Raw genomic sequence first — 26,166 nt, forward strand, 5'->3', positions numbered from 1 at the left:
AATGTCAGGCATGACATTCACACCTCCATGCATTCTCCATCTCCCCTTTACAGTCTAGGAAACTGAAACTGCAGATAGCAATCTAGCCTAAAGGCCAGGCAGCCAGCCAGCTGTGCAGGTGAAGGGGCCTGCTGCCAAGCTTGAGAAACCTGAGTTTGATCCTAGGTCCTGCACAGCAGGAGGCAAGAACAGACTATGGAAAGGTATCCTGCCTCACTCTCCTAAGTTCAAGATTATAGGTACAAGCTGCCATACCTACTTTAATCACATCTCTCTTAAATATATAGCAAATTATGTAATATTGCAATCATTTATTCACTCATTTGCTTTTTAGAAGTCTTGCTATGTAACTCAGACTGGCTTGGTGCTCACTATGTGCCCTGTACTTTAGAGACCATCCTGTCTTAACCCAGGTACTGAAATTTTAGGTTTAAGCCAAAACACCTAGCATGGCTTCTTAATTTAAGATGGTGAAACTTTAGACGTATTCATAGGACCTGTTTCCACACATACACATATACGTGTATATTTAAATTAAATGTTTTATCTATATTAGAAGGGCCAAGAAGCTAGGGGATGACTCTTACAAGATTAAGAAAACAACATCTCCCTACAAGGAAGCCTAGAACACCTTGTGGGAGAACTTCTTACAGAGGGCTGCATGACCTCAGGAAGCAGGAAGGCCGTTGCCTAGCTTTGACTAGCATGTTGTGTGCATGAGTGCAGACTCTGTGTGCGTGTGTTTACTGAAGGGAGAGAAGGAAGAAATGAGGGAAAAAAGAAAAAACAGAAGGACAACAGGGAAGGAAACTGTCCTTCCTTGAAATCCTCAAGGTTGACAGAAAGTGAAATTCCTTTCCCTAATCCTGGAATTAAGAATGCAGACGCTGGGCAGGGGACTTGAGAATTTAGTAAATTCAGAAGCATACTAGAACAGGGAACAGGGGTCGCATATCCTTATTCCCATGAAGCTACAGGGTATAACAGCACCTGCTTCCTGTTCACTCCTTGCAGATGCCACATGGGAGTGACATTATACACAAGCCATGCCATCAGGTACTTTTATTTTGTACCAATTCAAGGGGTTAAAATGCCTCCATAGTTAGTGAATTTAGGTCATTCAAATCCGAGTCAGGACTGCTGTTAGAAATGTGTAACGGTCTTTTGCTATCTTGTTCCCATCATGCTTTTCCTTAGAGGAGTGCCTGCTGTTAAGAAACAGAAATGTCATTTTCTTCACTGAAATAACGTAAATGCAAGATTTAGTTGCTCTATTCAGACCTTACCTGTCACATCTAAAATGTGATATATTTTTGACATTCATCCAAAATACACAAAATGCCTCTGAAAGAACAGCAGGAACGGACCAAGAGCCAAGAGCATAAGCAGGGGCAGTGGAACATGAGTGTGGTCCCGGCTGAGGAGGCAAGCCCAGACTCCAAGGCCGGGCTGAACACCGTTAACTAGCACTAACAGATACTCAGATGAATTACGAGCTATTTGAAGTCAGTTCTAACCCAATGGGGTGCTCATCACAGCCAATCACTGCGCGTACCTGTGTCTCACAAAATCTGCTCTTCCTGAGGCACTCAAGCTGACAACACACAAATACAACCAACACGTCACCACTTTCTACCACGCACATCCCCGCAGCCACTGCACTCAGCTCTTCCTGAAGACTTTTTATAAGTACGTGCATTCGGTCCATTTCACAGACAAGGAGCCTCAAAACCAAAACATTCCCAAGGTCATACAGTCAATACGAAACAAGGCAGACTTCAAACACGGAGTGGGGTTCTGGAGCTTCAACCATGAATTGCTTGGTGCTAAAGTTAGGTGGTTTGGGTAGGGTGGGGGTGACAAAGTCTCTGCCAGCTTTCCACTAGTAGCTGGGCTTTTCATGGCCCAGCCAGAGTATCAGCTACAAACCATGAGGTTATATTCTAATTAAATTATTCTGTAGAAGAGGGACATTTGCCAAGAAAAATCTTATTTGTCATTTCAGAGGTTGAAAATAACATCAAATGGATTCAAGGATAAAGAACGAGAGGCATTATCTTGTTCCCCTGGTCCCAGATACAGTATTATCAATAGGCTGATGAGCAAGTCACCTCAGCTCAGCTCTGGAACTCCCATTATGATTCACTAATAGCAATCAAGTATCATAGTGAATCTTTATCTGAAGGATGCCACAGATGGTACATGCTTCACGCATTCAATGCACTATGGAACTGTACTGTTTCCTTACAGGTCTGTAGAAACTGCTATTAAATGGAATAACAGCACCAGAGAATTAAGAATGGGTAGAGTCATCCCAAAATTTTAAATCCTTACAGGAATTAATAAAAAGATAAGTAAAATCTAAGGAAGGGATGATGGGGAAGGGATGCAGGCGGACTCAACTGCAGAGCACGCCGTGACTGAACACAGGAGACCTGGGACCTATCTTCATACTATCTACTGGTGCCTTCACTTTCTTCACTAACCCAGTGAGCTCAGATTTGACCATGAGCACTTCCACAATCTTTTTATGTAAACAGATCAGCTGAACACTGTTTTCGCCCAGCTACCCAAAGTGATGTGAGAACACCGTGACTGGAACTGCAGAAATACACAGGCCAGATAGAGAAGCCGCAGGGTGATTCATCAAAACCAAGGAATTACTGTGTGATCTGATTTTAGCCACTTGCCTAAGTGAGCTTTAAAACAATAGGCCTGCTATTCTCCTATTTCTCGCAGCCTCTCTGCTGAATCATGTTATCAGATTTTCATAATAAGATGAACAAATTCCATGTCTTCCACCCTAATTAATTCATGGACCCTCTGATGGCCACCAGTGCCTACACAGAACGACCCGACCGACACGCCCTGATCTGTAAGGTGGATAACAAAGTCCTCAGGGTGACTTGCTAAACAAAAGGGATGCAAGAGTACAGTGTGAGAGGTGCACAGCAGGCCCCACCTGAGCTGAGGAGCTAAGGGGAAGGATGCGGCTCCATCTAGTAGAACACCCACACTCGTACATGCAAACAACCTCAATTAAAGTTAGTGGGTTATATAGTAAAAAGAAAAGATGTCAAAGAAGGAAATGACATCAAAGACTTGTTAGGATGAAGGGCTTGGGGTGGGGACACAGATAAGAGAAAAATGGTGTATATATAAGTGAACGTATTAAAATATATTACATACATGTGTAAAATTCTCAAATATTAATAATGTAATGGCATAGATAAATAAAGAATGGCTTTATTTATTCTGTGAAGGTTATTGCTGATGATCAAAGGCTATAAGAGCCACGTAGCCTGTTCATCTTCTGAAATAACAAAGAATAAGTGTACCATGTGCCAGGAAAGAATTACAGCTAAGGAGCCCTGGACACCTGAAACCATGGCTTTGATCCTCCCCCCAACCCCAACCCCCACACTTTGTTTTTGTTTTCAGTTAAACTCAGGGCCAGCATAATAAGCAAGAACTCTTCCTCAGAACTGCATCTCCAGCCTTCTACATAGTTTTTATTATCTTACTGTTTCTTAGTGGAATATTCATAGCTCTATATACATCAGTCTTATTACTGATTTGTACCTTTAACAAAATACTTTTATTCCTTCTCCACTATAGTTTGAGCTCTATGAAATGAGGCTAAACAGGATGATTTTGAGACTAAGAATCTGTTCTAAAGCCCTGCCTTGTGAGGCCTGCAGATGCTGGATTGTTATCTCCCTACACTGTGACCACACTCTACCCACCGAGTGACACCAGTGAGATAGTTGCCTACAATCCTGAATCAAGTGGCCTTGGCCTGCAATAGTGCCACTGCTCCCATGGAGATTCATGGACAAGGGTTTTAAGAAAATTGTTTCGGATAAACATTTCGTACTCCAAGCCGTAGTAGGAATAAAGAATATGAGCTAGACTTCTGTGCCTTGTTCAGGGTGGGTTGACATGGCAGAGGGAAAGAAAACAAGGATTTTAAAGATGGTTGCCTTGGTTGAGGTGGGATTCAGAAGTCACTACTCATCTATTCAAGGACTTAAGTCTTCAAGATTGACAAAAACTTAGCATTAACTGAGCTTTCAGAGTGCCTGGCACCAGAGAATCTTCAGGGAGAAACTCAAAAGAGGGAGGCATCATAGAACTATCAAGGACGGCTGCCAGGTGAGCCATAAACCTAAGAGACAGATCAGCATTCTGTTCCATCTAATACGAAAAAAGGGAGTGTTCTATTATGCTCTCTGATTTTTGTTTGTTTTAGAAACCTATCAAGCAAAATGCAACAAAAAATTTTGTGCTCTCATTGATTTGGGCTGAATAAATGAACCATTTTGCCATTATTTCAATGACCAAACACACTCTTTTCTAAGCCTCAAACTGTAACTCAACTTTTTTTTTTTTTTTTGGAGACAGGGTTTCTGTGTAGCCCTGTCCTGAAACTCATGCTGTAGATGGGTTGGCCTCAAACTCAGAGATCCACCAGCCTCTGCATCACAAATGCTGGGAGTAAAAGTGTGCACTACCCTGCCTGGCTTGGAACTCAACTCTTGGAGGTGTTTTAGAAAGGTGGGGCCTAACGGAAGGCTGAGGACAGCAGGGCAGAGCCTGACCAATGGGCTAACTGCATCATGAAGAGGGCTTGGAGTAGGTTCTTCTGTTCTTGTGCCTGGTGAGGAGCAGCACACTGGGGACAGACCTTTGAAGGTGCCACTGTGAGAGTAGACATGGGGTCTTTAACAACACACTTGGGTGCCTTGTCCTCATACTTCTTACCCTCTAGAACTAGGGAATAGATTCTCAGGAAGTCTGTGGCAGCAGCACAATATGGAGGCACATAACAGGCAATGAGATTGTTTAACTGCGGACAACTACTGAACCACGTCTGCAGCCCAAGCACCCCACAGCAGTGGCAGACTGCAACACATCGCTGCAGGGCCATCTCCATTTGTCCTTCACCCAGGTCTTCAAATTCCACAGCCCAAGATCTCTCAAATGTACCTTCTTCTATACTTTACTGAACTCCATTGGGGTAAGAACACTTATACTAAGTCCAGAAAACTCCATGAATCTCATAACCAGATCACCTCAACACCTTACCTAATAATCTGTGTACTCTAAAAATCCAGTTCTCACAGCTTCCATTTGAAAGCTTTCTTTTCTGACATAAATCTAGTGATTTTATGTATATTGTATAGAGAAGTAAAAATAATTGGGATTCATTTAGAGTTGGTATTACACTGCTCACTTAAGCAGTTATTTAATGATTTAAGGTGATGCCATTTTTTATTATTGTAAACAAAACTACAATTAATTTTCTTGAGTGATACATATTTTTTATAGGACAAACTCCTTTTAAAAATTATTGATTTAAATTTTTAGCCAGCGCGTGTGGGGTGTTTGCTTCTATGAGAATAGGACTATTAATTTTTAAATTTTTTACTATTATTTATTTACATATTCACTGACAAGGCTGAACCTACTTTGTATGTTTATTGGCTACTTGCCTTTCTTTAGAATTGCTTTTTTTGTTTTTTTCCCCATTGCAATGTGTCTATTCCTATGACTAATAGTTTAGAACTGTTTCTTAAGGTTGTTAATGAAAGGCTAATACTATAATTAACTAGTTTCTCATTCTTTAAATATAATTTGACTTGATGTTGTTACATTTGAATTTATAATTCCTAAGACAAATCCAGTTTTGCTAATGTGATTTTTGACATTCACATCATGTTTAAAAACCCCATGCTTCAAGATTATAAATAAATATTTTCTTCTTGCATTTTCATATATTTGGATGATTTTACTTTTCAAATCTAAATCTTTGCAACCAGGCGGTGGTGATGCGCACCTTTAATCCCGGCACTCGGAAGGCAGAGGCAAGTGGATTTCTATGAGTTCAAGGCCAGCCTGGCCTACAGAGCAAGTTCCCCAGGACAGGTTCCAAAGCTACAGAGAAACCCTGTCTCGAAAAAACAAAACAATCTAAATCTTTCATCCAAACGTTACATACTCTGGGAGATGAAACCCGCCCTTAAAAACCTCTCTCCACTGTAATCTCTCACACTTCTTGTCTTTCAGACATCGGCCTGTTTTCCCAGATGGTTTATTCTTCTTCCCAATTACAGATCCATAACTTCAAGATAATCATGTTTACTGTTTAGCTGCTGTGTTCTGGGTGAAAAGCTCACCACCTGTAACTGGAAGAGGAGGGCCACAGTTTAGTTTACCTATCTTTATTTGTGTTAAAAACTGCACTGAATAAAATGAGTATTGGTTAGAAGGAGAGTAAAATTCATTACATAATAAAAAATTTATTAGGTACAAAAGCATTTGAACACATAATGTTCAAATGTTAGAACTCAGAATATTCTAAGTAATTAGGTCACTCAAAATATGCATGAGATGCTGGGCTGTTTCTAGGGCAATTAAATGCCAAGTTTCAAGCCATTTTCTGCCGTAATTAACTAAATAATTTACATTTAGGTGGCATCTTGCATTTGATTCTGAGAAAATAAACACCTTACTCATGAGATACTAATGCTGAGCAGAAACTAAAACAATGAAAAACCTGTAGATTCATGAAAAATAAAAACAACAAAACAACCCCCCCCCCCAAACCCAACAACAATAAGAACTGAGCGTGCCAGGAAGCTGCATTACATCTTTGTACTATATTACAGCAAGTTAAGAACAGGAGTTTTTAAAACTATGTTTGCTGCATGTATTTATTTACATGTGTGTGCGTCCATGTTCAGAGGCATACCATAGCACCAGGGGCAGCTTGAGGAGTCAGTTTTCTCCTTCTACCCTGTGGGGCCTGGAGACTGAACTCGGGTCCTTGGGCTTAGTGGCAAGCATTTTACTGGCTGAGCCATCTTATTGGTTCCAGAGCAGCAAGGGTTCCCACGTGGTGATGTATGTAATGTGCACAGCATGAAGGCGAACAAGGACGGGTGTCAGTGTCTGTCACTGCTTCCCTGTGCTGTCAGTTGTCACTGCTCCATGTGGTGCTGGCTGCTGGACCGAGCACTCAGCAGAGCACAGAGCAAAGATGTCTGCCACAAGTGGATGTCAGCTATGAAAGCACGAACTCAAGTTATACTCATCCCCTCTGGCCCTGAGCCCACCCTAGTCAGCGAGTACTAGCACATAAACCAACTGTATGACCCAAACCTCTACTTGGGATAGTTAATGTGGGGTAATTCTTAAAATATGGCCTTCAACCCTCTAGCTATTTCTAGATTCTGTATGAATTTAGGCAAGCTACATTTTTTCTGATATGTGGTTTTCTTATCTATAAATCAAAGCATGTACTCTGAGAGGTTGTGTGGAGACTTGGCTAAGAACATATTATCATGTGGCCAGCTCTTGGCAAAGCTGCTGCGACTGGTAAAATCTCGATCCAGAGAGGCTTTTTATAAGGCCTGTTATCTGCGGCATTCCACAACCTCCAACATACCCATAACAAACAAACCTAAAAGCACATTACAGAATTCGGCAAGAACAGCTCAGCAAGCAATAAATATTCAATATATATTGGGTAGTGAATGCTAAAGATACAAAGATAAACACCACAGGGCCACAGCCAAGGGTTATACAAAACATCTGCAGCATCATGGGCAATGGAAGCAAGCAGTGGGAAGAGAAGGAAGACACAAAGTTCCGTATTACAGATGTGAGAGCAGATACTTGAGAAGAACACTCCCTGGAATGAAGTGACTGGGACCATGAGCCATCACTTCTTTCCTGTCCTGTCAGTACTCCACCTTCTACTATGGCCAGAAGACGAGGAGAACAGATTGTAACTGTAGGTTGTGGCTGGTTCTGGTTGCCGCACTGAGTACTTAGTACAGTATAGCTCCTAAAATCCTGAGGACTGAGTGGTAAGTGAAAGGCAGACTCCTCTGTAATGTCCAGTGGAAGGAATTATCTCCCAGCCGTCTCCTAGGCTTCCTTGACATTTACAAAATAAGTTTTAAATGAGCGTATTACTGAGGGCAGGCATTTCTAGTATCAGGGCATGGTATCTAGTGATATGCACAGCAGGACCATAGATCCAAATGTGTCCACGACCTAATCCCAAGATCAAAGTCATAAAGCCCTCAGATGAACGACAGGTTAAGTCTTCTCAACATGTGGTTTAGCGAAGGAGTCTGAGGTATGATAATGAAAGAAAAAGATTAATTAGAATTTCTCCAAATTTAAAACATTTGGAATATTAAAAGGCATTATCATTATGAAGGGGTGATGGGGGAGTGTCATATATCAATCTGATGATTTCATTGGTTAAGCAATAAAGAAACTGCCTTGGCCCATTTTATTGGTTAGAACATAGGTGGGTGGAGTAAACAGAACAGAAGGCTGGGAGAAAGAAGCTGAGTCAGAGAGTCGCCATGATTCTCCCACTCCAGGCAGATGCAGGTTAAGATCATTCCTGGTAAGCCAGCTTGTGGGCTACACAGATTATAAGAAATGGGCTAGTCCAGGTGCGAGAGTTAGCCGAGAAGAGGCTAGATAGAAATGGGCCAAGCGGTGTTTAAAAGAATACAGTTTCGGTGTAATTATTTCGGGTAAAGCTAGCCGTGGGGGCGGCCGGGTGCGGGGGACGCAGCCCGCCGCTCTTATTACAACAAAGGGGGAAACCTAAAAAGGAGGTATAAGTTGAAAAATCTGCAAATTATGCATTTGGTAAGGGTCTAGCATGGAGAATACAAAGAGTTTCTATAAATTAACAACAACAAAAAAACCAATCTAAACAAAATATGGCAAAACACTTTAAAGTTATTTTTTCAAAGAATATATACCAAGTCCCCAAGAACTCAAGAATGCTCAGTATCACAAATACAATTTGAAATCACAATGAGATTTAATACACACATAAAATATATAAAAATATATACAAATATGTTAAATATTGTGATTTCAAATTATATATAACACACACACACACACACACACACACACATATCACTAAGACAGCTACTATACTACCCCAAAATAGGGCAATGTTGGCAAGACTATGGAAAAACTGGACTACTCCTGTGTATTGTCAGTGGTGATATGGTTTAGCTACTATGAAAAACTTTGGCGGTGGTTAAAACAGCTAAGCACAGGACTGTCACAGAACACGTAGCTTATTCCAAGGTATATATACCTGCCACCACTGAACACAGGGAATTAAACAGATACCTGTGCACATGCGCCCACAGCAGCACTCACCACAGAAGTCAAAGATGGACTGATTGGCAGATGGGAGTACACATGGACAGTGGAATATTTTTAAGATACAAAAAGAAGCAAAAATGCTACAATAAAAATGAACTTTGAAAACGTACTGCTGAAGAAGCCAGACACAAAAGAGGGAATTTATTATTAATATACACAATACATGTAATAATAGATAACGATGAATAGCTAAATCCACAGAAACAGAAGGTAGACCGGATGCTGCCAGGGGCTAAAGGAGAGGTGGTGCAAAACAATTGTTCCACTTGGTATCTGCCAAACGGCAGAGGAGTGACTAGGACTAGCTGCAGTCAACGGCTTTCCTTGGGAATGATGAAAACACTTTAGATACAGGCAATTATTGCACAAAATCGTGAATGTACTTTTAAAATCGTGAGTTTTATGTTGTGTGTATTTCATTGGAATTATAGGTCGAATTACCCCTCTTGAGAAGATATCCTGAAATCCTGATCTCCAGTACCTATGAACATGACTTTATTAGGAAATTTGGTGATCAAGTTAGATGAGGTTACTGGGATGTGTGTGTGTCTGTGTCCTAATTTAATACAATGGTGTCCTTAAAAGAGACCCATACACACACACAGGAGAGTGCTGGGTGGCGACAGAGACAGAAAGATGCATCTTTAAGCCATGCAAAGTCAGAAGGTTCCTATGGAACAGGTTGTCCCCTGGAGACACTAGAGAGAGTCCTACCCCATGACACTGTGAGCTCATACATTTGGTCCAAACTGCAAGAAAATAAAGTTCTTCAGATTTTAAGCCACCCGGTCTGTGGCAGTTTGTAGCTGCAGCCTTAAGGAGGTGACGTACAATGGAAAAATAAGGTTGGCAGGAGACTTCAAGGAGGCAAGTGTGAGAAGCTACTAGTCTGAGGGGAGTTCAGACATGAAAGGCAGAGAGCACTTCCATGAGAAGAACTGCAGGAAATCCGTATGCGAGCCGGGCAATGGTGGCGCACGCCTTTAATCCCAGCACTTGGGAGGCAGAGGCAGGCGGATCTCTGTGAGTTCGAGACCAGCCTGGTCTACAGAGCAAATTCCAGGACAGGCTCCAAAGCCACAGAGACACTGTCTCGGAAAAAAAAAAAAAAAAAAAGGAAATCCGTATGCACTGAAGCTTACAGTGTCAGCAGGACTTCAGGAAAGCAGAGGGGCGCCTATTCACCCACAGTCATGGGATGCTTACTGCCTGCAATATTTGAAGATAGAAGACCCTATACAAATTCTGAGGTTTCAGTCAACAAAGTTTTCTGAAAACACTGCTACTCTCAGGACTTGATAATGTCACAATGCCAGGCCCCTGTGATCCATGTACCTAGGAGAAGCGAAGGCAAGGCAACTGCGGAAGCCCGGAGACTACTGCTGGCTGGAGCGATGTGGAACAGTACCACGGCCTGGGTGGGGTGTTCATTTAAGATCTGGCAGACTTTTCAAAGGAATGAATCCCCATGGCCACAGCACTGCTCAGTTTAGACAGGAAGTACAATTAATACTTGCTGAGTAATAATAGAGGAGCCAGGAGAGATGATTCCCTAAGTGTAGGGATTATTTTAGGGATTAGAGATACCTGGCTGGAAAAGTTGGTTGGAAACATATCACGCAGTTTCTGCTCTTCCTGAAAGAGGTGGCACTGAGAAAGGGGCAGCCTGGGGGATCTGTGGCTGGATAATTAATCACTTTACTGCTCTTCTAACTTTTAGTGACCAGCAGACCTACTGATGAGTGAACACGGAGCAGGTGAGTCACACGGCTTTTCTAGCTCCATAAGCAGTTTTCTCAGACAGATGTCCCACAGTATAAAATAACTGGGCAATGGTGCTCACTGCCTGTTCTATAACTGAGAATGCAAATCCAGGAAACCATGAGTCTAACTTGTAATAACTATGTCCTAAGTGCAACAGGAGGGTGGTCCTGTCAGGAAAATCAAGCTTATGACTTCAAACAGATGTACTTATTAGTCGAGACAGGATCTTACCAGGCAGCACAGCATACCAGTGCGCTCTGTAGACCAGACTGTCCTTGAACGCTGTCTTCTCCACACCGGGATTAAAGCTGTACACTACCACACATGGCCCTGATACACTGCCTAAAGAGTTTATCTGTTATTCTTGTCTTTGAAGGTGCTATAAGTAAAACAAATACAGACAGTAGAAACAAAAATCAGAAAATAGTTTGGCACTTGGCTTAGATGATATCCCACCATGGGAGGACAGAAAACAGAAAAGCAACAGGACCTGGTGAGCCAGACTCACAGGCAGATATGCCCACAGCCTCTGTGTCCTCCCCCAAAGACCCACACGCTCTGTCTCAACAATGCTAAACCCAGAGAGGAAGAGCGACCACAGAAGTTCCCTAAGGTTCTCAAGATATGGCATACATATGGTTTGTACCCAACTGAGTGAAGAAACCCAAGAGCAACACTCCTGGGACCTTTACTGAGTATAAAAGAAGATCCCCAAATAGTCCTGCATTTCCCCCAAGCTCTATGAATCTGCAGTGGGCAGAGTTCATAGCTACAGGCAGAAATGACAAGGAAAACAGTACTGAGCTAGGGAGGGAACATACACATGGAGCCAGAAATGTGCTACCACTGGATCCATGAGCCTTCTCTCACCCTAGGAAATATGCTGGGCTTTATGGCCGAAGAGTCTCTATGTCTCCCCAAAGCGGAGACAGCTCCCCAGAGAACACAATTCTTCTGTATGTGTGCCAGGCTTTGGCCTTTCCAGAGTGTTCCCACTTGCTGGGGCCAGGAGAGAACGGCTTCTACAGTTTTCTCTATTTACTTTAAAGATGGAGAAGCTGAGATCAGCAAGCCTTAAGTAGTCTGACAAGAATCAGACTGTGATTATGTTTGTGGAACCACACGGATCTTTTGGGTTCAGCCCAGCGCTTAACTGCTAACCACACTATCGTCCTAGATTGATATTCTATGCTTCACTATGCAATTTATTTGAAATTGTGCCCTCCAAATTATCCTTATTTGCTCATTAAAAGAGTTCAAATAAGTATGAACAGAGGAAAACAACATGAATACAATCAGAATTTTAAATATTCACTGGTTTGTAATCTCATCCCATCATTCAGCCAAAAGATATTTACTGGAGATCAGCACTGTTCCCAGCATGGCCAGGTACTGAGAACACAGTCACTAAGACATCATCATCCTGAAAAAGTGAACCTTAGCTGGCAATTCTCCAGGAATACAATATACCCTGTCCAAGGGGCTTGGGGTCAGACTTATTGCTGCCAAAGATGATGATATCAAAACAAATGAAACTCCACTATCTTACCATAATAAGATATCAAGATCCTAAGAAATAAAACACTCCAATGTTGCTTTCCAAATAAATATCTAGGGAACTTCAAGTCACCACATAATACTTGGCTTGGAAAGTCGGAGAGCAGAGCCCAAATGATTACTGTCTACAAAGAAAGGTAATACACAGAAACGAAAACCAAGAGGAGGAGGGTGGATGACATAGCACTGGAGCACCCTCAGAGAGGCCCACTCAATAAACATGTACATTAAATCAGCGCCAAGGGGCTGCCCTTGGCTTCAAATCCACACTCTGTCGTGGTGAAAGCTAACTTTGTTTTACGATAGGGAAGGAATGCCCCTCAAAAGACTTTCAGTCAATTCTTTAAACTAAAACCTAGGAATCATAAATCTGATGGACTTACAGCACTATTATCAGAATACAGCCTTAACTTGAAAAATCATCCTTTTTAAAACATCTTCTAAAAGTCAGAGGTTTATAGACCTCTCCTGATATGTGAAAACAGACCCAGGCATTTCTGCCTCTTTTAAAAATGTATTATTTCTCTTTGTATCGTGAGCGTTCCTGAACAGGAAGCAGTGTTTGACGCTGCCAGGTAAGGTGACACAACTCCACCAGAAACACCAGTGTGCTTTCGGGAGCGGCACACCACCGAGATGGTGGAAAGTTAACCCCACTGGACATCCGTGGAGCTGGCAAACGATGATTTATTTATTTATTTATTGCTGCTTATAAACGATGTTTTTATGAGACTGGAAGATACTGAAACAACTGCTTCTTCAGGTTTAGAGGAAGAAGCCAAAGAACCAGGATGAGGTCTTTGGTCAGTTTTTGGCTGTCTGGCCCTGGGAAGGTTTCTTTTGTTTATATCCTTCATCTCAAAAGAGAGGGAGACATAATGCCTCCCTTTGGAAGCTGCAGGCTCTTCTATGAGCAGGATGAAGATGAGGGACAATGACTTTCGTACAGATATAAATGACCGTCAGCATCTGGCATTTATCTGATGGCACAGTCTAACTCCAGTTGCTGTGCAGCCAGCTGGGGGTGGAGGTCTAAGGAGTCTCAGCTATCATCAGACTGGGTACCCGCAAGGACAGAGCTAATATGAGCAGCCTCTTCTGCTCCCACCTAGGGGAGTAAATGGTATTAGGGAAGAGGATATATGCCTGGCTTCCCTGGCAGTCCTTTCTCTTGGCTACATCAAAAAATTGTTTACTCTGAGCATAGCCCAGAGGTGTGGACAGGAATGTATTGAGTTATGTATTGAGATACAAGGATGCCTTTCCTCTTAGTTTTCTGTCCATAAGAAGGTTCTATAATGTTGATTATGATTATTACCAGAAACATGCTCTAAAGGCTATTTGAGATGTATGGCTACATATCTGAGAATTTCTTTAGCGTGTTAATATTCTCTTTTATGGTGTGCTTAAATTTTCATATATTGAAATTACCAGTCTTTAACCAGTTACATTGTTTCCTGCATCATGCTCAAAACCCACCTTCACCATCATGTTAGTGTCTCCTGTATTTCCAGATAGAAGTATAGCTTGCTTTTCTCATTTAGATTGTTGCTCTAGCTTAAAAAAATAATGTGTTCCACCCGTACACATTTTTTCATGTAACCCACTGTCCAAGTAGCATTTATGACCTCACTACAAGTCTCTCCCTTCGACACATAAAGCGCCTCTGTTTCTGGTTTCCCTCTGCCCTGCCCTGCTGGGCTGTGTGCCTTCATCAGACCTGGGCCTGGCATCACTCTTCCTCTGCCACAGTACCCTACTAAGCCGTGTTAGCTACCTTACAGGGTCTTCCACCAGCCTTCTGAGTTGCAGTTATTCTTGGCCCTTTACTCTTTCATTTGATTTTAAGATTATCATCTTAGTTCTCAAATAATTTGGCAAAAAATGCATTAACTTTATAGATAAAATCTGAATATTTCAATTAGCCTAAAACAGATAAATGGAGAGGTAATAAAAACTTTCCAGAAAACATTAAAATGCAGTTGTTTTTTTCTTTACAAGTTAAAAGAATCACCATTTTTTCTTTTTTGGCTTTTCGAGACAGGGTTTCTCTGGAACTCACTCTGTAGACCAGGCTGGCCTCGAACTCACAGAGATCTGCCTGTCTCTGCCTCCCTGAGTGCTTGGATTAAAGGCATGTACACTTTAATCCAGTTAAATTAAATTAAATTAAAGCTCATAATTTTTAAAATATGGAAAAAGTTGTCTGTTTCAGCCTAACCTTCAAAGTCACAGCAGACCAATCTCCCATGGGCTACACAAACAGGTCACTCAGTTTCTCCATGGGGAAGAATGCTGACAAGAGCCAGCAGATTCAGCTACGAGAAGCTGCTGCTCGACCTTGTCATCAGAACAGATACACAGGCTTTCTATCAACCATGTGAATAACCCCGGCCCAGAACTACTTATATCTACTCAGTGCTTTACCTACTCACAACACATGGCCAAGGCAGGGTCTGGACAGGCTTTTCCTAATCAGAAATCACTTGATATATTCCTTCCCCCAGACAGGAAGCAGACGACTCTCTGCTGCCCCCTATTGGCAGCTTCAAGTAGCTAAGTGAGAACGCTTCCCCCAAATGTGACATCCTTTCCCTCTGGGTGTTGAGCTAGTATTTTTCATGACTCCAGTGACACCTGGACTGTGATGCCCCTCAGTGAGAACTGGTAAAGATCACTGGGGAATAATGGGTTTAAAAACCAAAATCTGAATTACAAAGTATAGTCAATATTAAAGCTAAATTTGACTAAGCCCTTGCCTCCTCTGCTCCAAGACCCTTGGAGCAGATTTTAAACAGCTTCTCCAAGTCTCCAACCTACCCCGAACCAGGAGTTCTATTTTAATGTCTATTATATCAGTGAAAAGAGGGACAGAGCCTGTAACTAGCCCACACTGCCAGCATACGGCACACCCGACTCCACGGCTCTGCAGAGTCCATGCTCGAACCTACTCTCCAAAACTGCCCCTCAAGTAAAGAAAATCAGATTTTTGGTGAGTCAATAAATACCTGAAGCATAATTTTAAGGTCATAAATTACAATAAAAGTCAGGGAAGTACGGATGAGGCAGAATGGGGAGACAGGACACAGGCAAAGACAGCCCAGGTCACTCTGGGGACGCAAGCCATTGTGGCCATGCTCTGAGAGCATGGATACTTGTGTCAGACACTATACCTCTCACTACCTGCCATTAACTCAGCATGTAGAAAACTAGAGTGATCGCTACCTATGAGACCCCTGACTCTCATTTTAACGAACGCCTCCCAAGTCTTCCCCATTGACTGAAAAGGCTTTTAGCAATGAAGACTAGTGACCTCCTCCCACCCCCGAGGAAGGAACACGTAAGCAGGAGATAGTGTTACTTAGTCTAGAGTTCAAAGCCCAAGTTTTAAGTTCCAAGCTAGGAGATAGAGGTGCTGTCTTAAACCAGCAGCAATATTAGAAGGAACAGAGTAGGTCTCAAAACTCCACCTGGTTAAAATGAACATAAAACGACAGCAGCCACCATCAGTGAAGGGAAATCACATCAAAGCTCCCAAGTGTCCACTTCCCTAGACAGGGAGCATCTGGAAATACTTCAGAATTTATTTGCTTTTGGCCTTAAAAATCATGATGCAATCAATTGCAACTTCTGCTCCCAGAGATGTCCCCGAAGCTTCTGTTTATCTAGTCCGCTCTCCTTTACACACGGCCAGCTCCTGAGGACTATCTGCAAGCTCACGGGCGAAACACTACCAAAGGAGGGCTGCACACCGGATAGAGCAGTTTAGCTATCTCTGTGTACAAGCCATGTGCACAATCCACAGAGGAGTTTAGCTACATCTCTGTGTCCACAAGCCATGTTCCAGGGATCCTGCCTGTTACAATCATGACAACAGCTAGCAGAAAGTGGTGTTGACCTCAGGACTACACTGCAAAAACAGAACTCAGAGAATACCTTTTACACAAAATCTTAAATTTTTTCCCTTAGATTCACCCTTAAAAGTTTTGGCAGCTAGCTATTGAAGAGATTTACTTTAGTCCTTCTCTTCCCCATTTATGTTCAGGTCATCAAAAATGCACTTCATGTACTTTTCAGAGATAGGTAATATGAAGACAAATATGGCAGAAAAATTAGCTAAGTAAACAGGGAGTACCACAGCAATTTACGACTAAGACCCACGGCAGATCAGAAACTCCATCTTTTCTGTGATCTAGTCTTAACATGTACTGCTTTTTCTTTTGATAATCATGCAAGAACTGACTAAAATGTTGATAATACCATTTAACTGAGCAGAGTTTCTGAGGAGCTAAGCAGACCAGACCCTCATGCTCAAAAAGTCTGAGACTCCCATCTTCCCCCCCCCCCCCCCCCCGCCTCTCTCTCTCTCTCTCTCTGACAGAATCTCACTATGTAGTCATGGCTGTCCTGGAACTCACTCTGTAGACTAAGCTAGTCTCAAACTCAGAGATTCTCCTGCCTCTGCCTCCTACGTACTGAGATTAAAGACGTGTGCGATCACTGTGGGAGGCTACAACTTTAACGAGGGAAGGCCAGGCGTTCCTCTGGATAGCTGGTATCTACAGACAGCATAAAAGGCTCCCTCTACAGTTTAAACTGGCCCCACCATTCTGACACTATTAGGGTTTTTAGGCACTTAACCTCCACAACACAGTGGACTTTTACTGTTGACCTCCTTGTATGTCAGGCTTTCTTCAGGTTGACTGTCACTGTATCAATTATGTCTCTGTCCTGGCTACTACTGAGCCTGCCTCTGAAGAGACTACACACAGGCAGACATGCTGGCCGGCATGGCAAGCCTAGGGACTGAGTCAGGTCCCCACCCCAGCTGTGAGAACTTGACTCCCACAGATTTTACAGACGTCACTTCAACTTCAGATTCGAAAGTTGGCAAGCCACAGAGGCCACCTGGAATCCGACTTCCCAGCTGGTGCCAGAATGCCAGGAAAACCTGATGGTATGTTTTGGCAATTGTTCTTCCTCCAAAGGTCTGTGGCCATCTCTTCCTTAAAGCCTAAGTATGGTGAGTAGGCAGAAAAGAGACAACCTAGAAACATACATGAGGAGCATGAAAAGGTGAAATGTCCAGTCAGCCTCCTGCCACCTCCTAAGTTTCTTCCAGGTCAGTACTTCACCAGCATATTAGCCAATTTCCCTCTAGCCAGGGCGCCGTTCTCAAGCCTCTTTGCTTTCAGCCTTGTCTTACCTCTGCTGATTGTCTCCTCCTGTGTATAGTACATCTCTCTCTTTCTACTGCTGATTACCACAGGTCAGGACTTTAGCACTGCAAGCAGGGAAAACTAATTTCCCTCATATAGTTACCCATTATAAAAAAATAGTTATTTCCCTTCATGGAATACTTTCATTATGATGGACATTTCTGAAGAGTCTAATCATGATTGATTATCTCGTGGATCATTAAAAAAAATCCTTCTTGACAAAGTAATACACAGTCACAACCTAATATTCAAAAAGCCCAAGAGAGAATTCAATGAAAAGTTACCCAGGTGTATGTTCTGAAAGAAATTATTGTTAACAGCTTTTGTATGACAGTGCTTACCACTCCACAACATGTTATGCATATACCCATATTACACACACACACACACACACGTGCATGTATCATAGCACACGCCACTCAAGCCCTAACTTTTTACCCAACAATTCTGTAACTTACTCCTTAGGAAATACAAACATAGATTAAGTTCTCTGTCTTTTTAGTCACTGCATAACATTTGCTAAATGGTAGAGAATAATTAATTTCAGCATGCTTCTGCTAATAGGCAAAGTTTTACTTTTTGCAATGGAAACTGTTTCACACATATGGGGCTACAATAGGTTAAATATCTGAACTAGCCCTGGATTAAAGAATACATGCATTTATACTTTTATGTTGCCAAAGTTCTCTCTGCAGAAACTCTACGAACTTGTGTTTGTTTTTGAGACAGGATCTCACCAGATAGCCTAGGCTAGCCTTGAATTCAAGATCCTCTTGCCTCAGCCCCTGAGCGCTGAGATGATAGGCATGTGCTACTATGCCCATCTTGGACGACAGACTGACTTAGGAATTTATTATCAGTATCCGATCAGGACAGATTTACACTTGCTCTCTCTCCTGCATTATTTTCTCCCTTCATCTCCCAGTCTTATTTCTCAGTCCTCCTCGGTCCTCCCCGTCTCCCCCGCCCCGTCTCCCCCGCCCGACATCAGGCGCCACAGAGGCAGAGCTTACTGCAGCTTTCCCACTCAAGCGCTACCTTTTCAATGCATATTTGCTGATGACGTCATCAATCCCTCTCAGTCTGCCCCAAACATGCCTTAAAACATAGACTTTGTTAAATAAATATGGTGAGTTTACCTGTTCTATTTGGGATTTGTCTGGACTTTGACTGTTTCACATATACACTCATCCTTAACAATTTAGTCTTTTTGACCTGTAGTGATATTAGTACTTCCTTCCTTAGAACACGCCACAGTTTTAGTGAATTAAGAAAATGCTCTTCTATCTCCTATTGGCTTTAGAACTTCCCTTACACAGAGCTGATCTATCTTATGGACACAGGCACTGTCTGCCTGTATTTCCTCTCCAACACTGTCAGAGGAGTCTATCTGTGTCAATGGAAAAAGACTAGCTGAGTCACAAATTAACCTTTCCCATCGTGTTCTCTATAGTCATCCCTTTCCCTTGTCTTCTAAATATAAACTAGACATTCAATACATATTGTTGAGTTGTCTGTTCCTAGTTTCTCAACATTATGGGTGCATACCAGGCATGGTGGCAGGTTTTTAATCAGAGGTAACTCAGGAGGCAGAGGTAGGTGGATCTCTAGAACTTTGATGCCAGCCTGGTCTATATAGTGAGCTCCAGGGCAGTCAAGGCTACATATTAAGACCCTGTATCAACAAACCCAAACCAAACCAGAAGAAAGAATGCGTGTGTGGGCTGAAAAGATGAATCAGCAGTTACAAACACTGGACACTCTTGCAGAAGACAATGGTTTGGTTCACAGCACCCACATGGTAGCTCACACCCATCCATAACTCCAGTTTCAGGTAATCGGATGCCCTCTCGTGTCCTCCACGGGCACCAGACATGCACATTATGGACATATATTTGTGCAAGCAAAGCATTCATACACAAAATAAAAATAAATCTTAAAAAGATAGAGATGTAAATGAGTGCACATGCGTGGATAAACATAAGACTGGAAAAGGCCTGACTATCCAGAAGAACTCCGATAAAGCAATGCCAGGGTAGAGAGCCATGTCATCTAATGAAAAGACATTAAAAACTACTACCAAGACACATTTGTATCACCAAATAAAGCAAAGCAGAGAACAGAACAGTCATTGAAGAAATTATCACCAAGAGGATCCAGGCAATGTGAAAAGAGCGCTATGTTTACAGTGAAAGGTGTTTTCAATAACAAAACTGACCCCGGTCTTCTATCTTATGTAAACAAACAAACAAAATCCTCATAATTAATTATAGATCTAACTCTAGAACCTAAAATTACAAAATTCTAAAGCAAATATCAGAAAAATATCTATGGTGTTGAATTGGGCAAAGATTTCTTAGATAACACCAAAAACAAAAGAAAGAAAAACATGAAGAATTGGATTTCCATTGAAGTTGAAACCATACTTTGAAAAATATATTAAGTGAATGAAAACACAAGACTGAGAAAAAGGAATTTTCAAATTCAGTAAAAAGAAAATAACCCCCAGAACAGGGTGAAAATTTTGAACAATTACCAAAGGAGGAATCATCAGGCAATTACAAATTTAAGCCAAAATAAATACACATTGATCCAGCTTAATCTGTCAGCTAAAGTGCAGAGGAATGAGATTCCACTAAGATTATAAAATGGGATAAGTACTTTGTAAAACAGCAGTCAAGTTCTTTAAAAGTTAAACATCTATCTTCTATATGTTCCAGCCATTCTATTACAAATTCACCCCAGAGAAACCAAAGGACGGATACTCTATAGGTATTCTTAGTAGCCTGGGCTGTTATGCTGGAAACTCTACAGATGCGGAATCACCTCCCACTGTAGTAAAGACAGCAGCCATCTCAGATCACAGGAACATAAGCCATACTGGGAAGCGTAAGTGAAGTAAACGAACTTCACACCCTATTCTTTCTTGTTAACTAGATGAGAGGGGAAAGAACAGACTGCAGGAGCAGGGGCCAAAAGCTCGCAATCTCATCACCAAGCCCCATGAAGTCAGACAGGAACCAAATTTGTCAATTCGCTACTGCCTGATACAGAGCATTAATAATAATTGACTATCTCTCAGGCATGGGGTAAGGATTGGCAAATAAAAACAACTACAGCAGAGTTAAAGCAGGGAACTGTTTCTAAAAAAGCTCTGTTTGCTTGCTGCCCAGCGACTTTTAGACTTAAAAACAAGTTTGAGTTTCAGAGATGAACTAATACATTAGCAGAGAAACTTAAGAGACCTAAGCAGCCCTCAGAGGAAAGCTACTACTGCGTGACTTCGCACGCAGCCCACTCCTAACGAGCCCTCCCTTCCTCTCCCCACAGGCACAGGTTCCTCCAACCCCACCTTCGAAGGAGCCATCACAGCAGTTCTGCTCACTGAAAAATGAAGCTATTTTGGTTCTTTGACAGGCTGCCAACCTAGGACCTGGAGACACGCAGGCTGCCATCTGCTTCATCCCAGCTGTTCTGACCTGTCGCCTGCTATCTGCCAGGTCAGCTGAACAACTGCTGAAGGACGTTGGAGGCCACGACACAGATGGATGAACGTGCGACCCCACCATAGCCAGTCTCCCGACTTAGCCTTCCTCTCATTACTGGGCAGCATGCTGTTCTCCATGACAACACAGGAGTCTGACTCTGGGAAAAAAGTCCGTCCCCAAATCTCTAGAGCTTTTTGTACTGTGTGGTAATGGATTCAACATTCACCACAGTTTTTCTAGAAACCACAGGCCCCTTTAGAACTGTAAAATTCTCAACAGAGAATAAGCTGTATAGCTGGAGAGGCCTGTCACCCTTCAGGAAGGATCATTCTGTTGCAGATTAGACAGCCTCTGGGGCCTGCAGAGTCTTCTCACCCACCTCACTGGGACTGACTATACCCAACCTTTCATTTGGAGACAGGGTACCTATCAGTCACGCACTTGCCTTCCTTCACAGGGCAAGCTGGAATAAGAAAATAAAGTATCTGTATGAAAAGAAAACAAAGATAGAATATCTCAAAAGGCCTGCAGGAAGAAGCAGGACGAAGACCAGCAAAAGAATCTATGGCTCACAAGCTCTCTGAGGAGGTCCTCAACCTTTCGTATTTTACACTGTGAGCCCTCTGGCAGGTGTGGACCCTTCTCCACATGGGTTTTTTCACAACTGAACCCAATTACATGAGAGACAGTTATCAAGACACTAAGAAGTTCCAGGTAAGGCATCATTAAGCGCCGCACCATCCGCGCTGGGACCCCGGAGCCAGGAGCAGCCTAACACCGGCTTCTGAGCTGTGATGAGCAGTTTTTGGAATTCTGCTACAAATGTGATATGATTTAAAAAAAGAAAAAGTCAATGACTTTAATTGGTGAGAAAGACAAATGCTTCAAATAGTGCCGGCATCTGTCATCTATACTCATAGTCAAAGAAAATGCTAAGCATTATTGAAAGATGAAAATGTGACTTTTATGCTTACCCAATGTGCAGATCTCTATAAAATGCTCTCTGCAGACTCCAATACAGAAAGTAGCAGGAGGTATGGCTTCTCTGGCAGAGGCCTGTGGCAGCACAGTGGGGCCTCTCAAAGTTCTCATTTCAGTACCTACGCCCCAGGTGTCTCAGAGGGTCCCAGGACCACGCCTAGAAGAGCTTGTGTGTGCACACTCTCGGGCCGGTTTCCCCAGCCTCCCAGTCAAACCACACCCACTCTGAGTACCCTGAGCCTCTGCCTCAGGTCCTACTGTCCCCATGCCATACATGAGCCGAAGTTTCTGCCACACCAGCCACTGTTGGTGCTCCTGGCACGACCTGTTTTCCGAGTGTTGGCTCTCACTTAGCTTTAGCCTTCTCACTGTCTGAATCACTTCCATTCTTGCTGATTTTCCCGTCAGCGGTAGAGTATCACTGTTTTCAGGTTTCTGTCTACACACAGGCTGCCTTAAACACCCTAGTTTGCTGTGGTAACGAGAGCACCCACTCCTTTTCCTCCACGTTTCCTTTTCTACCATGAGCAGAGGATCCCAGTGTCGCTGGCTCCCAAGAGCAGTGCAGGGCCCACAGCAAATGTCCAGATGTTTGTTGTCCCTCCTGCTGCCTCAAAAGTAACCCTTCTATAAAGATCCCTGGTACCCCGCGAAGCTGGAGTTCCCAAGCTTTCATGTCTGTGATGTTTGGAGATTTCAAATGTTCTCCAGGGATGAGAAGATGAGAAGGGGGTGTGTGCCATAAGTCCTGGGACCTGCTGCTACCGTGCCCAGATTCCACGGCAGAAAGTCCATCAGCTCTCTACCGGTCAGTTACGACATGATGGTGGCTACAGGCTGTGTCAAGGGAGGAGGTAAGCTTATGCCATGGGCAGCAATAAGTTTTACTATAAGCCAATGCTTCTCAACCTTCCTAATGCTGCAACCCTTTAACACAGTTCCTCATGTTGTGGTCAATGCCAACCAAAAATTATTTTCATTCATAAATATAATTTTGCTACTCTTATGAATCATAACGTAAATATGTGCTTTAAGATGGTTTTAGGCAACCCCTGTGATAGGGCCACTCAACCCCCAAAAGGCCATGACCTACAGGTTGAAAACCACTGCTCTAAGTGACGGAATACCTCAGGAAGTAAGAAATGCTGCCTGCTAGCAGGATAACCGGGAGCTGTGGGCTATTTAAGATTAAGAAGTTGCTGGATATTTCTTCATGTTAGGCAAGGGATCTGAAGGTCATTTTGAGAGGTCGAAAGTCCATCTGTAAGGTGTTAGCCCAACAATTGCAGAAGGCCTACCTCAGAGCATCAGCTCTATGGTGTCCAAGCTTAACCTCTGACTCTACTGGAGAGAAACACCAGGAGTTCACAGTTTCTAATTGCCAATGTTTATAGAAGCTTTCCTGAGGCCTTAATATGTTTTGTACATTCTCCGAGACTGGGAAGCAGACATTTAGACAATGAGCAAGCATCACTATCACTATCCTTGCCTGGTTTTGTACATTCTCCGAGGCTGGGAAGCAGACATTTAGACAATGAGCAAGTATCACTATCACTGTCCTTGCCTGGTTTGCCCAACTCTCACACACGGAAAAGTATTCACTATGTCACAAAAAAAAATGTTTCTTAAAAAACAAAAAGCTGAGAAAACAAGCTAATTTTCTTGATAAAGAACAGAATTTTTTAAAAAAGATACCTTAATAAGAGCATTAGTTTTGATTAAAGCAAATGACGAGATGCCAAGACAGCAGCGTAGATTTGAAGCAAGCAACAGTCTTATATACATGGTCTACACGAAGACAGAAACCAGCAACTGGTGTAGGAGGTCCTTCTGTCTATATGTTGCTTTCATTGTTTAATAACAGAACTGCTTTTGGCCTATAGCAGAGCTGTAGGGGACAGAGCTAGGCGGGAAAAACTAAATGGAATGCTGGGAGGAAGAAGGCAAAGTCAGAGAGAAATGCCATGGAGCTGCCGGAGATAGATGCTGGAAATTTTACCCAGTAAGACACAGCCTCATGGCAATACACAAATTAATAGAAATTGGTTAAACTAATATGTAAGAGTTAGCCAATAAGAAATTAGAGCTAATGGGCCAAGCAGTGATTTAAAGAATATAGTTTCTGTGTGATTATTTTGATTCTGGGCGGCCAGGACAAACAAGCGGCTCCTTGCTATAAGTAACTATATGAATCTTCTGTTAATGCTCTAGACCACATGCAACTGGGTTCAATCACTCTCTCTCTCTCTCTCTCTCTCTCTCTCTCTCACACACACACACACACACACACACACACATTTCTCAGTACTACAGAAGAAGAAAAACACCCAGTGTTAGAAGTGGGTGTGTAGCAGAGGTGGGCAGGGAACTTACTTGTAAAGATAGTACTCTGCAGAATCTATATCTTCTCGAGATGAAATGTTGTCCACAAACTAAAGGAAAAAAAAAACCTTTGTTAAATACAAATTATGCCACGTTTGGTCGAGTTCATACACTGATCTTTAAAGACATGTACTCTTTTTTTGGGGACATGGTCCCATGGTATGGTTCCTTTCTGAAAACCCATCACATTGGTGAGAACAAATCAGATACCATAGCTTCTCCTCTATGTATAGCACAACGGTGGTCCAAAACAAAACCACCAAAAGGCAAGCACCCAGGAAAAGCCAAACCCGCCCTTGTTCACACAGGAGGAGAGCTCTGCACAATACTGTTTACAGCTATCATCACCTTTGTCCCTGTCTCTCCTCCAAACACACGGAATATGTAGTGGAAATGGTGGGGACGTTAAAGGCTGGAACAATACTGTTCAGAGCATAGCATCTAAGTGTAGAGAATTCGGTGTGTAACCACTTTGACTCTGACTTTACAGTTGGTATGGAACTATCACTTTAGGACTGGAGGCTTCAGGCTATAAAATCGACTAAGCTTTGGGCCTAGGGATGCAGCTCACTGGTAAAGAGCACTTGACTAACGTTTATGAGGCTCTTGGTTCAATCTCCAGCACTTGAGAAGAAAAAGTGGAAAAATCTGTACGTTCCTTACCTATGATCTGAATGAGCAGAAACTATTATCCAAGGATGGATTCTGCTCTCAAGTAGGCAATCAGAAGAGGAAGAGAGAGGAAGAGCCCAGGGATGCTGAGAGTGTAACCAGAACCCCATAAAGAGAGAGAGAAGGGAGGAAAAAGGGAGACTTTCTAAAAAGAATCAGGACCTATGGGTTTGATTTAGAAATCCATTAAAGGGCAGATAACATGTGGTCCAAACACAGGCCCTGTGCTGGAGAACCAGCTCTCCTGAGAGCTTGCTGTGGCACAAACAGATGGCACAGGCCCTCTGGGACTTCCTTGCTCCATCTGTATAAACAGCTACAGGCTTCTGCCCTGAGGAGTTTGAGTCTCAGGCTGGAGCATGCACCCACACAAAAGCTCATTGAAGTTCCAAGTGTTGCCTGAACAAAAACCAGACATTACAGTCCACAGACAGGTGCCACCCTCAAAACCATGGTTTCCCAGTTCTCCACTCTGACAGACAGGAGTCCCTTAAAACCAAATGATGACAGTGGAACTGCCTCCCTATGAAGAGGTCAAAGGCAGAGAGGAAGGACAGGACTGGAAGGCAAGAGCTCTCCTTCCCCTCCCACTGGAGGAGCCTGTCACCTCCAGCCTGGTAACCTGGAGTCACCATCGAGACGGGACCAACACATCCCGCCTTTGATGTTCCCGCCTTTCTTCTTGGAAGCTGTGTTGGATGTGGAGTTACCTACACCATGCTCCTGTGCAAACGAACACACATGATGCATGGTAAGAAACTAGAAGAGTGACCGCCACGGAAGGGCTCCAGAGTGGCTCCACCGTGACTGGTCCCGACTGCCGCCTGATCTCCTCCTCCCCGCTATCCAGGCAGTTTAATGTCAGCAGCCACTCTTCCACAGATGGT

At 42.9% G+C, this 26,166-nt stretch overlaps 1 protein-coding gene across 1 annotated transcript in view; it reads right to left on the reverse strand.

Annotated features, from left to right (window-relative positions):
* Nucleotides 1–26,166, reverse strand: part of Mrps27 (mitochondrial ribosomal protein S27) — a 78,910-nt gene that overhangs the window by 37,500 nt on the left and 15,244 nt on the right. The window contains exon 4 of the mRNA XM_041663174.1: nucleotides 24,599–24,657. Coding sequence (XP_041519108.1) covers nucleotides 24,599–24,657 — 59 coding nt within the window. The remainder of the gene's footprint in view (nucleotides 1–24,598; nucleotides 24,658–26,166) is intronic.

The sequence above is a fragment of the Microtus oregoni genome, unplaced genomic scaffold (genome assembly GCF_018167655.1).
Source record: "Microtus oregoni isolate MIOR12 unplaced genomic scaffold, Mior012 000014F_ref0000157, whole genome shotgun sequence".
Lineage (NCBI taxonomy): Eukaryota > Metazoa > Chordata > Mammalia > Rodentia > Cricetidae > Microtus > Microtus oregoni.